This window comes from Lichenostomus cassidix, chromosome 1Aa, assembly GCF_008360975.1.
Source record: "Lichenostomus cassidix isolate B80296 chromosome 1Aa, HeHo_3.0, whole genome shotgun sequence".
Taxonomy (NCBI): Eukaryota; Metazoa; Chordata; class Aves; order Passeriformes; family Meliphagidae; genus Lichenostomus; species Lichenostomus cassidix.
In genome coordinates, this window is record NC_139480.1 from 14,416,695 (window position 1) to 14,431,377 (window position 14,683).

Below are 14,683 nucleotides of genomic sequence, written 5' to 3' on the forward strand. Positions count from 1 at the left end.
AGCTTTTGGAAAATGATCCAAAATATGTATGTAATAGGTAAAGGGAGCCACCTAGAGTTAACGTATAGGAATCTCTTCCGTATAAATGTATGTCTGATCTTCTGCCATTTCCTGCAGTTTAGGTACCAGACTGAGAGTTAAACGTTAAACCTGTTTATCTCTCCTGAGAGCAGGCACCTGAATAAGATTAGAACCCCCTTTAAATATTTTTACAATGCTACTGAAGGGTTAGGATAGTTCCTGCATTTTATCTTAGAGAGCATGGGGAAAAAAAGACTGGTACTAAAGTCTCCCTCTTTCCAGTTGAGGACTCTGACTGGTGTAGTATATAATTTGGCTCTTTCCAATAACTCTCTCTTTGCACACATGGCCTCTTAACAGTAGTTTCCTTGCTTCAGTGGGAAGATTAGAAGGTGCCCTTCCTATGACTCCTCTTTGGCCGGGACAGTAGCCTAGAAAAATAGCCATCTGATGCCCTGCAAGCTGAGAAGAACTTAAGCCTGAACCCAGTTCTTGGAAGAGATTTGCTAACCATAAACTTGTCATACAGCCCCTCCTCTTGCATCTCTAGTAGCTGCAGGTTTTGTGCTGGACTTAAAACTGTTGCTCTCATATTCCATGCTGTGCTGGACTTTCTAAGGAGTTAGACAACATTTGGCTTTCTGGACTGGAGATTCTTCAGTGCAGGCACTGATTCCTTAAAATCTTTCAGGTTTCCTAGGAAGATACCTCCATGGCTGGGGCTTGGGCTCCAGTATCACGTTTTTAAATAGAGATGCCTAAATTTGGAATACATGTTATTTTAGTTGTCAAATCAAGCGTTCTGAATTACTCTCTCAAACCATCCAACCTCTTTTGAAAATCCAAGCTGCAATTTTTCTGAAAAGGAGAATCCCAGGTGATGTGTTCCCCTTTTTCTCTTCCAGTTGGATATATTAGAGATGCATCTTGTCAACCAGAAACAGAAGCTCAATAATATATAATGGGTCAGCCAAGTGTTTATAGTTGCATTGCTCATGATTTTCCCACATAACTTTGCATATCCGTGAGAGTAATACTGCAATAATAACTGCAAACACACTTGGACAGCAAATGGCAAATCAGGTATTGATCACTCAGTCAGGGCCATGCAGATGGGTCTCAGAACCACAAGCTACACATTTTTAGACTTTACCTTCCATGGAGGAAATGTTAATCCCAGCTGTGCCAAGGAGAAGGCAAGGTGAGCTTTAGACTGTACCTGAAAGCAGTTCCTTGGGCACTTATATTGAACTAATAGCCTTCAACTTCTGATGCCAGACACCTAATTAAAGTTTTTATTTTGGTCACTTTTTTATTCCAGGTTGCTTGTAGTTAAGACTGTGACCATTCAGATTGCTTTACAGATTGGCAAGGTCCATATTGATTCCTTGCTGTAATTCTTCAAAACAAAATTATGGATGTCAGGACAGAATATCAGTTCTGTCAGCACAATCTATTTTGAATGCAAGATGAAAACACCTTTGAATACATTCAGGAAGTATTGGAAATATTTCAAGTGGATATGGCTTGTTCTGTTTTTGGAACAGAAATTTCTTGACATCTGAACAAGTTTTCTCACTTAACTTGCTATCCCAAAGTGTGAAGTCCTGTGCTCTTCAAGACGTCAGAGAATTACTAGATGTTAGTACAGCCTGGTTACTCTGCAGTATTAATCTACAGTCTCATTAAATTGCATTGTACCCTTTTCTCCATGCCCAACAGCTCCAGCATATAAATCTTCTGTTTGGAAAGACAAGGGGCTGGTATGTCCTGATGAATGTTCTGTAGCACCTGCTCCTTTTTCCCTTCCCAGAGCTGACTGCAGTGAAGAGACTGTAGCAGCGGCAGCACTTGTGCTTCCTCTCTGTATGTTTTCTCAATTATTTCGCCAGCATTGTACACAATGTCATGTGTCAATAGGATCGTGCGGAATTGTCCATGCCACAGGCTTCAGATTGCAGCATGTCTTGATACTGTCTTTCTTTAAAGACTGCACTGCTAGGAGGAAGTTATAAGCCTTAGGGGTGATAGCTTGTTTCTAGTAGAGTGAAGTTACAATGCTGCAAGGTGAAGTGCTAAGTGCGCCGAGCTAAAATTGGTCATACAATAAAGCTGTCAAATGGACTGAAAAATCATCAGTTTATGAGAACTGAAAGTGTCTCTTCCAATAAATTCCTTGATATTCCTGAAAAACAGGCAAGAATGAGTAAGTTTTCTTAGCTTTCTAGAGGATTGGTACCACAGCTTTAAAAAAAGGTTTACTGATATTAAATCCTGTATCTCAAAAACACCATAGAAATCTTTTTTCAGAAAGCAGAGAAAGAAAACAATTGCAGAGCTATTACTATCAAAGACATTACCTCAGCATGGCAGAGGACTTGCTTTCAGAGTCTGTAAGAGTGCTTTCTTTGAGACTGGAATGCAGACACTGTGGCTGAAAAGAAAATCTCCATCAGAAATCAATTAACACCAGTTAAACTCGAGTATTACTTTAGGACAAAATGACTGTTTTTGTTGCTCAAACTGCTAAAAAATTAATGTCAACAGTATTTTAACAAGGTGCTTACTGGCAAAGCCAAAATTTCACTGTTGCTGTATCCAGTTACCCATACTTCTTACTGCTTGGTGTCCAGCTATCACACACATGTAACCTCAATTACAAGAACATCTGATGTTTGACAGGTTTTAATGTGTAGCACCCATGGTACATAAGGAGGTTGTTGTCTTCAAGGTACGACTAGAAAATTGTGGTTTACTGTAAGATTATGAGTTAGATGAGACCTCATCTAACTTTAGCACTTTGGAAACTAGTTATTTAAGTTAGTTGCCTGGGCTGTGTCCCCATCAAGGGAGAAGACAGTGGCAGGTAGCAATCCATCCCCACCCTTAAATGAATGGGATAAACCAACCATAGAGGTGCCTCTCTGTGTTGTCAAGATTTGGAGCTCCAAGTGAGACATCTCATGCCAAGAAAAATGAATTGTCCCCTCAGGGACATGGGTGGCTTTCTATGAGATGGGAGGAGCAGAACATGCTCTTTCACCTCCTGGGACAGACCTGTAACCTGAAAGCCATTCTTTCTTTCTGCTGGTTAGTAATTGATGGGGTTTGTTACTCCACTGCAGGCTGGGCTTTTCTGTAATTTTTACAAACTAGGTGGGGAGAGGCATGCATGGTAGTACCAATGTGTTTAAATGGGAGGTCACAAGGAAAATCCAGCTGTGCCAGGAAGCAGTGCTGGTGACTCAGTAAACAGCATGGCACCAAGTGTCCTGGCACGGTGCTTTTGAACATTGCTTTCCCTGATTTGCTGTAGGTTAAATCTCAGAGCTGCTAGTCATTACAGGATCATACTTCACAAGAGTAAGGTATTAAACCCCACATAAATTATATGATAGGTAACTCTCTCCTCCTTGTCCTTACCTGCAGTTTCACCTAAATTATGCAGTCATACCCACTGATTTAAACCTTTCTGAGCTCATGTGAAGTTGCTCTTCTGTCCCAGAGATGGCAGCAGTCTGGAGCAAGTGAAGTGATTTCTACATATGCAAGAAGTAAAGCCCTTTGGAATTTTAGCTGGAGAGCATTATGGATATGTAGTTTCTCATTACTTCATGAAGTTACTTAATGTTTAGAGTTGAGATTTTGCAATATCCCAATTAATGTAAGTGGTTCACTGCTCTTGATGCTAGTGTTCATGCAGCAACCCAGAGCAGTACTATTCCCACAATAAGCAGAGAGCAGAACAAGGAGCAAAGAGGAGCAAGCAGTGCTTGTATTTGAGTAGTGATTCTGGTTTTGCTCCATCTGTGTGCTTGCCACAACAGGGAGATGACCAAATATTTGCAGAGTTCATATCCCCTGCCCTTCCCATCCTCACCCAGCTGGTGGTGAAAGTAGTTTAACTACGGGCGGGTACAGACTGTTCACCATGGATGTTTGCAGCACTAGAACCAGTGCAGCTAATGCCAGCTTCATGTGAATTTTAGTTCATATTGCAGCTTTAGTTCTGTAATTCTTCATTTGTTGCATTATGAGTTCCTTCACACTACTCTGTGGTGTATTTTAGGGACACTCAGAATAACAATGGGTAGATCCACCCTTCTGCAATCCTCCAAGGGAAGGGAAGAAATCTGCTGAGGTATTACACATCTCTGCCAGGCAAGGCCTCTGCATGGCTGAGACCTTCCCACCATGCAGGTCCAGAGCTTTTTAGGGAAGAAAACTGACCACTTGTTAACACACTGTGAAGTTGTTGGAAGCAGTTCTTGGTGGCAAGAGCAAGCTGCCTGGAAGCCTCCTCATTGCTGGCCCAGTTTTGACTGCTTCTCTCTATCGTCGTCCCCTGGCACCACAGCTTTAATAAGACTAGCATTGTTTTAGCAGATGAACCCAGAGGGAGTTAGTGGAACTCTTGGCACAGAAAGCAGGACAGAGTCTGGAGTCTGACTATACTTGGGCTCCAGCCCTCCCTTCCAAACTCAAAATCCCATGGACTGTTCCTGCTGTGTTTCCAGTTTCCAAGAGCTATCAGCAGTGTCTGTGAGACAGAATGGATATTTGTCCTTTGCAAGAAATCCTTAGAGCAACAAAAGAAATGGTCAAATAGATGTGTCTTAAGTTGCCTTTGCTATCCTAGGCCGAATGGCCTGATGTCTTTTAGAGAGCTGTGAAACTGTTATTCCAGTTTACTTTGTTTTGAGACTAGGAGGATTTTTGGGGCCTGGGCTGTACCAGAGGCTGGACATAGCTCATGATGTTCTGTTAGTTGTCTATAGCCATGCTGGGGACACAGCCATGACTGGGGACTCTGGCTTCAAGTTGAAGACAGCTTGGTTTAGTAAGACATGGTATCAACTGATCTGAAAATACAGTGATTCAGAAGCTGCTTCACACACAGCACAGCACAGCCTGGTGCTTGGCAAAGGAAGGCTGGTGTTGGGATGTTTAAGGTGACCAGCCCCTTTAATGTGTGCTATTTTGCAATTCAGAAGTGGTATGCTGGCTTCTAGAGCCATAGAGCCACCTATGCCTGGTCCCAATTCTGCACTCCAGAATAGTAGTGTGCCAAGAAGGTTTTCGGTGCTCTCCTGCCTCACTTGTGTATCTCCTGCTGCACCATGGAATTCTTTCCCAGTTTGAGCTGCAATGTTTTTGTTTCAACTTGATTTTAGCATGTGAGTGTTTAAATCAATATCTAAGTCTCATAGAGTACCAAACCTTGAATACAGGATTGTTCTGCTGATTCCAAGTCAAAGCATTCAAAATGGGCTATGAAGTGGATATTTATTCTGCCTAATCTGTCATTGTGTTTCCATGCTAACACCACCCCTGCTGTTACCGGGTAATCAGCTGTTATGGAAACAATACATTGTCCCTAGGGTAAATTTAGAAAAATGTTCACCCACAATGCACCCACTGGATAAATCCAGTTTCAGAGCTTACACTCTGTTGGTAGAGCATCAGCAAGATGTGCTCACTTGAAGCCATGCTCAGATTACAAGTTTCCCTGTGTTGTTTCTCAGGCCCTACATGTCCATTGGAACACTACGGGATCAAGTCATCTATCCAGACTCAGTGGAAGACATGCATGAGAAAGGTTACCAAGATCAAGATCTGGAGTCTATTCTGCATATGGTTCATCTGTACCACATAGTTCAAAGAGAAGGAGGTAAATTGCATATTTGTGTAAAAAACTTGATGAAATCCATTCATTGCATGTGTGTCTTAGCGTGACTGACCTTTACTAACTGAACTGGCAAAACTGGATCCAGACCTTTGTAGCTGTGGGAGCTGCACAGCCATGGTTGTTGTTCCTGATGCTAATGGAGGGAGAAGAGCTGAGTGCTTCTCCCCTCTCCAGTAAATCCATGCCCAGGCTGAACATCCTCATTATCTTGTGATGTCCAGTCTTTTCTTGGTATTCTGGGATCACTGACCTTCCTTGATTTTCTTAGAAACTGTAACCTGTCTTAAAACACTGTAATGTCACTGACTACATCAACCCAAAAGCATGTGAATGAGGAGAGAGTCAGAGCTGCTTTCACCTCCCTAATTTGTGGGATCAGCAGGAATATGTGCCATGAAGGAGTGTCTGAGACAACCCCACCAGTGTGGGCAAGCTAAAAGTAACCAAGTGACACTGGCTGGCAGTCGAGTGTTGCCATCTACTGCTTGCTGTTTAAGTTGCCATGTGTTCTCAGCATTGTTCGTTCTCAGAGTAGGGGACAATGTATGTATACTGGCACTTTAAATGTCAGGATGCTAAAGGCTTCTTTTGTGTCTAGGGAGCTAGAGCATTTTATGGCTTTTTTTCCCCAAGCACAGCAATAATTTTCAACCTTTTGTTCCTGCCAGCCACTAATCTCTAGTTGCAATTTCCTCCCCATCATTATGCTTTTAAAACGAACATAGGACAAAATTGCTGACATTTAGAGAGAAGAAAAAAGGATCTTTAGAACCCTCTAAGGGGTGTGCTGCATGTACTCTGCTTTTTTTCTGCCAGCTGTCAGTGCTGTTTTTGATCAGGTATTTTGGGGGCATTGCCTTGTAAAGTGTGTGCTTGGTGACTCTCAAGATAGTTCTGACAACAGAGAGTAGAGCTTCAGCCATTGGGAATACCAAGACAATGTCTAAATTCCCATTTCTGGATGGCAGCCTGTTCTGTTAAAAAGGCAGAAGGTGTCTTTTATTTCTAAAGTATGCATGGACACTTCAGAATCTTTTCTGCACATTTTAGAGTGGGAAGTAGTAATCATTTACAGCAGCAATTGTGTACCTGTAGATACTTCTCCACCATGGGTTAATGCTTCTTTATTAAGAATGTAATAATGGCTGTTTGCCCTCAAGTTACAATAGAAAATCTGTCGTCGTTCTGATTTATGTTGTTATTTGGATCTGATCCTATGACACAAGAAAAAGTGGGCAGAGCTAAACTCAGTGACCGGAACAATTGCAGAGAAGGCCTTTTCTTACTACACTGACACTATAACTATTCCCGTTAATATTCCTGAGTCACTTATTTCACTAAGTGAGGTGCCCAAATTGCAGAATAACAAGCAGGAATGCTGGAATGAACAGCTGGAAAAGGAGGAGCAGTTAAATTGTCAGTGTCAAGAAGTCACTGTGGAGCATGCTCATTCACTGTGTGCTAGTACTTGTGGTTGGGCTGCACAACACATGACCCTTGGCAGCCAAAGCCACCCCCCTGCAGTCTCTGAGTGCACATGGATGTGGTTTCTGACCCTGCAGCTGGAGTGGGTAACTCATGATGGGGCACTCACTGTGCCCCACATATGAGATGCCTTGGCTGCAGTCACTGTTCTGTGTTGCCAAGCTGAAACCCCAGGTTTAAATCGGTCTTGTGCTGCTTTCTGTGCCAAAGAAAGTATTTATTGCTGACCCTGTTCTTGCTCTTCTGTCTGTCTGACTGCACATGCACAACACACACAATCTATTACAAAGTCTGGAGGACACTGTTAATGTCACTGGTGCTGTATTGAAGCTCAGGATAAGGACACGCTGTGCAAAAGTTTGCACAAACAAATGTTAGGAAAAAAATGTGTCTTAGGTGCTTTGTGATCTAAAGCGATAGAAGTGGGCAAAGCCGGAAAACAGGGAAAGAGATTATCACATGCCAGAAAGTTTTTAGGACCATAATATACTTAGTTGTTCCCTTTTCTTCTTGGGGATTTGCAGGAGACAAGTGCCAAGGTAGGAGCAGGGAGGAAATCTGTGACATATGATTTGACACGTTACATGGATTTCATATGCTTAGATATTTTTTAGAGCTGCGCTAGTCTGGGGTAAAGACCAGCAAAGACCTTGCTGTCTTTTGAACCAGCAAGGCAGAGAATACTAGCTGAAAGTGAACAATTGAAATTTTTTGTTTATACATAAACTAATAGTTTTAATTCAAATTTTTATTTTATTCTTTTACTTTAAATAATATTTTTAAACTCAAATTATTTTTATTAAAATGGAACTTTTTTCTTTGTGAAATCACAAAAAATCCCATATAAAACTCTTGTGCTTTAACTGATCATGAATGTCATGCATGTATAATCTGATGCTTTGCAGTTTTGTATTCTGCTCCTTATGGGCAGTTGTGAAAAAGCCAGTTGAAGCCAGTTGACGTGCACAACTTTGACTCAATTATTTGTCCTGACATGACTATATTGTCCTTTAGCTGAGTTACATCCACATTGCACTCTACAAGGGTCAACACATTACAAGTATTATGCCTGGTATTTTTCTGTTGCTGCCAATGACAGAAATTCCTCTCTTTTTCTAGCATTAAGGTTTGACCGAGTTAGAAGTAAATAGAATAAAAAGCCCAATTTGGCATTTAGCTTCCGTGTTACCCTCATGAAACATTTTTCAGTTGTATCAACAGAATACATCAAATCCACAAAAACAAGAATCCCCCTCCCCAGCACTGCTATTCTGGATGTGCCTGAGCCCAAGCCCTTCCCACTGAGGCCCACACTAATGGTTTTCTCACCGGCTGGATATCAGAGGAATGCTGTTTTGTTACATTTTTTATTATCTCTAAGGTGCACCATCAACATCTGCAAAGTTGTTAGCTCTACCAGCACCATAATTTCAAACAAAATGAAGATTATATTCATTTTCATCAAGCATGTGTGGTGAAATAGGGGCTAAAAGCATGGTGATATGCAGTACATACACATAAAGTAGTTCCTTTTGAGCTGCTTGAAAATCTGTGTGTATTTAGCAAGTGTCAGTCGTCCTGCAGCCCTGGGCTGCCAACAGCCTGTGACACGGGAGGAGCCATGAGGATGTGCAGCTGCATGGTGCACGCGTGACCAGGCCTGTCCTGGGGCTGATGACATTACTGAGCAAGTTCAACCTGTTTATGATTTCTCAGCACCCCAGATTATAATTATTCCTCATTATTTTGCGCATTTGTCATATCTTTGGGTCTTGTCCAGGGAACCTTTTTGCTGGGCCGTGTATAAACACACGGACAAGCCCATATCCTCTCTCTGAGATTATGTCATCTGATCGTTTTAGCCCTGGATTTGCTTTTGTTACTGGTACCAGCAGGAGCTCTGGAGAGCTCTGCCAGCTTTTCCAGTGGCTCTGAAATCCAGAGACACAAATCCCTGCAGTGTCATGCTGAGCTGGGGCTCATGCAATTGATAGTCTCTTTGTTCCTTCCTCAGCTTTGGGTTGTCCCTGCATATTCATCCTGTACAGCACCAGGCTCTTTTCCACTGTGAAAGAGGCTTCTGTGCCTGAAAACTCAGCAGGGGTGGACTCTCTGGCTGTGGTCTGCTGTGTTAGCCTTTCTTGTGTCCTCCAGTCCCTGTCTGATAAGGTGCATTGGAATGTAGATCTGAAAAAGGAACTTTTAAGCTTATCTTTTCATGGCAGCTGAATGCTTAGTCTTGCATGAAAATGAAAGGATTCACAAGGATGAAGGATACAGAGGGCTACAGATCCCAGGAGTAACCTGAGATTTTTGTTTTGCAACAATTTTTTGTTGCCAAATACAGCTTGCATTTTCCGTCAGAAAATTGAGATTAAAGGAGTTATAAAAGAAGCCATGCAAGAAAATGAAATGCTGCTATCTTGAGGCTATCACTAGTTTTTGCTGACAGCTGTATGTATTTCTACTGCTGTTACTGTGCCCTAGCACATTAAACATGCTCTTTGTCTTACTGGTTGCAAAAGGCATAACAAGAAGGTGGGCAAGGAATTTGGACTCTGAAAGCCAGGATTGTATTTGCACCTACTGACAGATTTGTGCTGCATTCATGGGCGAGCCATTTCGTTTCTTCATTTGTGAAGTGCATGTAGTTATGGGTGACCTAAGCCACTGACTTGGCTGATACTTCCAGAACACTAAGTACCTTCACTGACCTGTGCCATGTCAGCAGGAAGAAATAGGAGACAAGTAGGTGCACTATTGTTCATGGACAGGAGGGAGTCAGTTTAGTGTGAGTTACAATGCCTAAGTATTCAGATGAAATTATTTAGACATTAGAAAAGCATTTTTAAAGGGATGAAATAAAATTGCATCCTTCCTTATCTGTTGTTTGAGACATTTCAAGTGGAAAATAGAAAAGTTCAGGGAGGGTGCTAGGCAGGAAGATACAAAATATACGTCCCACGTTCAGTTAGAATGTAAGTTGAAGCAACCACAGAGATGACCATTGCATCCTGGTAAACAGAGGTTAAAATCTTACACCTTTAGAGAAAGTAGTAGAATGATTTTGCTGGCAAGAGGGTGCTGCTTCTTGAACTTCATTCCCTTTTTGTCTTGTAATAAACCTTTATAAACCAGCTGATCAGGAAGCAACTGTATGAATGCAGGCACTGCTTCTCCAGGCACATGTGCACACATGCACACCCACCCACACCCTAGCTCAGATCCAGGTCCTGGAGCTCATCTGTATTCTCAGCTTAAAAATAACAGAACATAAGCAGCAGCTTGAATGTTGTCTTCAGAAGCGTAGTTGTTTCTACGGCTTTTGCGAAGAGCTGTTTCCGCCCCTTGCTAGAGCCCTTAGCCAAAAGGGAGCGCTCCAGATGTTTTACAGTGCTTTTTGGAAGCTCGTGGTATTGGTGGAGCAGCACTCGAGCTCTCTGTGAGGTCCCAGCACCAGGACTGCTCAGCAGTAGCAGCCTGCATGTATCTCTGTGTGTATCTATTCCCTTTACCAGAAGACATCCAAATGGTGATTTAGTTAATCACTGCACAGCTCCGTCTTTGCTGGGAGCCTGCTGATAGAAAGCACTGTGTGTGCCCCTGGGAGGGTACCCACTGGCATCCTTGAACAAGAATGGAAGGAAAATAGGGAGAAACTATGGGATCACTAAAGGTGATGTCTTTCTTGTGTGTATATGCCTGGTTTTTAAATTAACTTTATAAATATTTATTGAAATCATTACATTATACTTTCCAATTTTATGTAGAGCAAATTCTTGAAATTTAGTCTCTGTTACTATCAGTTCCTATTTTCAGTCGCACAGCCCCTCATCAGATGTTTCATTGACGTTTTGTTCAGTCCTGCCAAGCCCTGGTAGAGCACCAAGCATAGGCAGAGCAGTACTGAGCCTCCTGCACTTTCACAAGCCCCATTGTCTCACATTTGTTCACATATCAGAAATAACACAGCCCACCCTCTTAGTTTTATCTCATTTGTAGTCTTTTCTGGCAAATGTTTAAGTTTGGCAGTGGCAGAAAAGGGGTTTTGGTTGTGTTACTAACTTTATAGTTACAGTATTTCTGGGCTGATCTGAAAAAATGTTCTCTTCCTCCCAGCCCCACTCCAGCTGCGTGTCTCATGAATAGATGATCTGTTGAGAGAAATGTCTTACCAGATTTTTTGCTACATCCACACTCTTCTTTTTGAAAATTTGTCTGTTTTGCTACTCTATCCATCTGGATTGTTTGACTGAAAACTTATTGGCAGTAAGGTAATTTGTTATTTTAAGTTTTTCATTAGGAGGATTGAATCATGCCAGAGTACTCACAGAACACCAGTCTGCTGTAAGATCACAGATAAAGTGCCTCACGCTCCTGTTGCATGTACCTGAAAGTGATAAAGAAATAAATCTGTTAGAGACCATGCAGAATACTAAATAAGGATACCCCATGTTATAGCAGTTGTGGTTTGATTTTAAATACAAGGTAGTCGGAAACTTTTATAGGCGATTCTCCTGTGTGATTACAGTTTTGCTGTCTGTCTGTGCACACAGAAGCATCCCTGTGTTTGCAGTTGTGTTTCTGTTGGGTTTGCTGACAGTTTTCATTGCCTACACTAGTGAGAGAAGTCTGATGCTGCTCTTTTTTCAACACTTTATTTGATTTGCTTTTAAATTTCCACTCACACCTTTCAAGAAAAAGTAGCAAATTGTTCCATGAAACAAATATGACAGAATAAAGTTACTAGTTATATACAGATCAGTTTTTTCAAAGAGATGGTAAGTAAAGTTTTTTGACAATATCTACGTAACCTAAAAGATTAAATTCCACTTTCAAAATTGACATGATATAAGGGACCTTTTTCCAATTGATTGCCAGTGGATAGGTATTGAGGTACTTCAGAAGATGTGATCCAGAAGCCCGAGCTATCTCTTCTGCAGTGGAAATGCTCTTTATTATTTTGGTTACAGATTGCAGAGACGTAGCAAGTGAAGCTGCTTTTCCTTCAGAAACTTGTATTGTCCTGACTCATTTTGCTTGCATTTTTTTTAAAAGGCTGGGATGCCATCATGGATTGGAAAGATGTGTTATCAGGAGGAGAAAAACAAAGGATGGGCATGGCCCGGATGTTTTACCACAAGTAAGTGTTACGACTGGTTCCTTAAGAAGCTTTTGAAAATGGGAAAGAGTTTTGCAGGTTTCCTGTTACAGTTTGAGCAGTAGTAGACTATAATCTGCATGCAATATGCAACACTGTCTAGCATAGGAGCTGCATAAACCTTGTTGTTTATTCATACAAGCTCTGCCTTTAGTTTGGGTAATGCTTCTTAAGCTTTGCTTTTGGCAACATAGCATTATCTTTTCCAGATGCTTCTTTCTTTAGCATCTCAGGCACAAATATCTTCCCTCCTACAAATATTGCCGAAGTCTGGTGGACTGTTGCAAGAAGCTCTTGGAGTTTGAAAGCCAAGTTCCTTAAGCTTTTGATTTTGGAGATTGCAAACACACAAAGGCAGCCCAGTCCATACATAGCAGTGGATAGGACCTTTGAGTCAGCTTTAGCTACTGCATAACTTGACAAGAGCACAAAATAATACCAGGTCAGACTAGGACATAGAAGTTAGATCGCTGTGTATTCTGATGGGCCAGGAAATAAACCCCATTTTTCCTGGAAGTTGTCTCTGCACCTGAAGAATGCATGGAAACTTTATGTTGTTGCTAGCCAGATTCCAGCTGTAAATAAGAGACAGCTGTATGGCAAAAATAGCTCTCTACTTCCTGTTGTTCTTTCATTTAGACACTGTACATGGGAATACTGTTCAAAACCTAGAAGTAATGTTCTTTATCTGCTTTTGAAAGGCCAAAATATGCATTGCTGGATGAATGTACGAGTGCTGTAAGCATTGATGTTGAAGGAAAGATATTCCAAGCTGCAAAAGCTGCTGGGATATCCCTGCTTTCCATAACACACAGACCTTCTCTTTGGTAAGTATGTTCAGGGCTTTATCATGGTCCTTGCCTTTAGCTCTCTGGCAAGCAGTGGGTTGGCCTTTATTCTTCATACTGGGGCATAATTAGTTTAGTCAATATCTGCTGCAGTTTCTAACATAACTAGTCTACAACAATAGTGATGTCAATTAATTTAGCATGGATATTTTTCATTCTTTGAAAGATATTTACTCATCCCTCTTATTTTTTTTAACGTGTTTCAGTTATTCACTTGCAGCTATCTAAGAGGTAATTAATTAGTCTATGCCACAGCCACAACAGGTATCACCAGGTTATTCTGTAAAGGTGACAAGATACGTGAGGTGTCCTGGGGAAGTTTACCAGTGCAGGGAGAAGATGGGAAACATGGCAAGTGGTTAAACTGAGCTTTGTTCTTTCACGGGAATAACATCTGGGTTTTTTAACTTCAGTCATGTCCTCTAGCTGCAACATTTAGCTTCCTGGTTTTTTGGGGGTTTGGTGGGGGAAAAATAGAGGGATGGCTTAAGCATTCAGTGTCACAAAGGATGATATGCAAGAAGTGGTGAATATAAGTCTGGAGATTAATCTATTTTCAGTCCTATGTCATAAACCATTGTGTTTATTAAAACTGTCACATTCCCTGGATGGGATTTATAATCAGTGTTCTATGATGCATTTTACCTTTTGTAATTTATAGTGATAAATTACACATACCAGCAGCTCTGAGGAAACTCTCTGCTCTTCCTCTGTCTCCTCCTAAAAAATGTTTTGTCAGGTCTTGACAAACTCCACATGTGCACGTTTGAATATTTTCGGTGCACACACCCTGATATTCACTGAAAGATCTGTGACTCCTACACAGACTTTTTTATTTTGGCCCCTTGCAAACTGAACCATGTTTTAGGAATGAAGTAGCCTTTAGCCAACCTTATAAGATGTAAGGGAACAAACTTGAGTTTTAGCAGTAGGATCAGGTGCATCATGCTTGTCTCACTGTATTTGCTGCTACAGAAGTAAGACATCTGTCAGAAAGGGATGTAAATAAAATATACAGGGATTAGAATTCCTGAGGGAGAAATGAGCCTTGTCTGATGCTGCTGTTTGAGCTCCCAGGGTAAAAGGCATCTGATGGAGTTGTAGTGAAGGCAACTATAGCCACAATGTTTCTAAGAGGGAAGCAGTAAGAGGGAGGCCACCACCTTGGCGAGGGACAGCAGATGATGAGTGGCCTTCCACAGCCCTGCTGCCCACTTCTGCCAGGATCCCTGCAGCTGAGGGGCTCACAGCCCAGCCATGTGGGCTGCTAGGCAATGACTGCCCCGGCTGGGAGCCCACACCGGTGCTGTTGCTTCCAGCTGGCACCTGCCCAATTTCACTGCTGGCCTGGGGCAGTCCTGGTGACAGGCTTTGAAATACCCCAATCCCTTATGAAAGAGTTCCTGGGATAACGAGCCATTGAAAAAAAGTCTTACCCAGTGATCCAGAACTGGACAACTCTCAAATTCCTGAGAGGCA

General features: G+C 41.8%; 1 protein-coding gene across 1 annotated transcript in view; it reads left to right on the forward strand.

The window, feature by feature from the left end:
* Positions 1-14,683, forward strand: part of ABCD2 (ATP binding cassette subfamily D member 2) — a 43,357-nt gene that overhangs the window by 24,262 nt on the left and 4,412 nt on the right. The window contains exons 7-9 of the mRNA XM_085041219.1: positions 5,547-5,692; positions 12,254-12,338; positions 13,058-13,183. Of these exons, the coding sequence (XP_084897345.1) occupies positions 5,547-5,692; positions 12,254-12,338; positions 13,058-13,183 (357 nt within the window). The remainder of the gene's footprint in view (positions 1-5,546; positions 5,693-12,253; positions 12,339-13,057; positions 13,184-14,683) is intronic.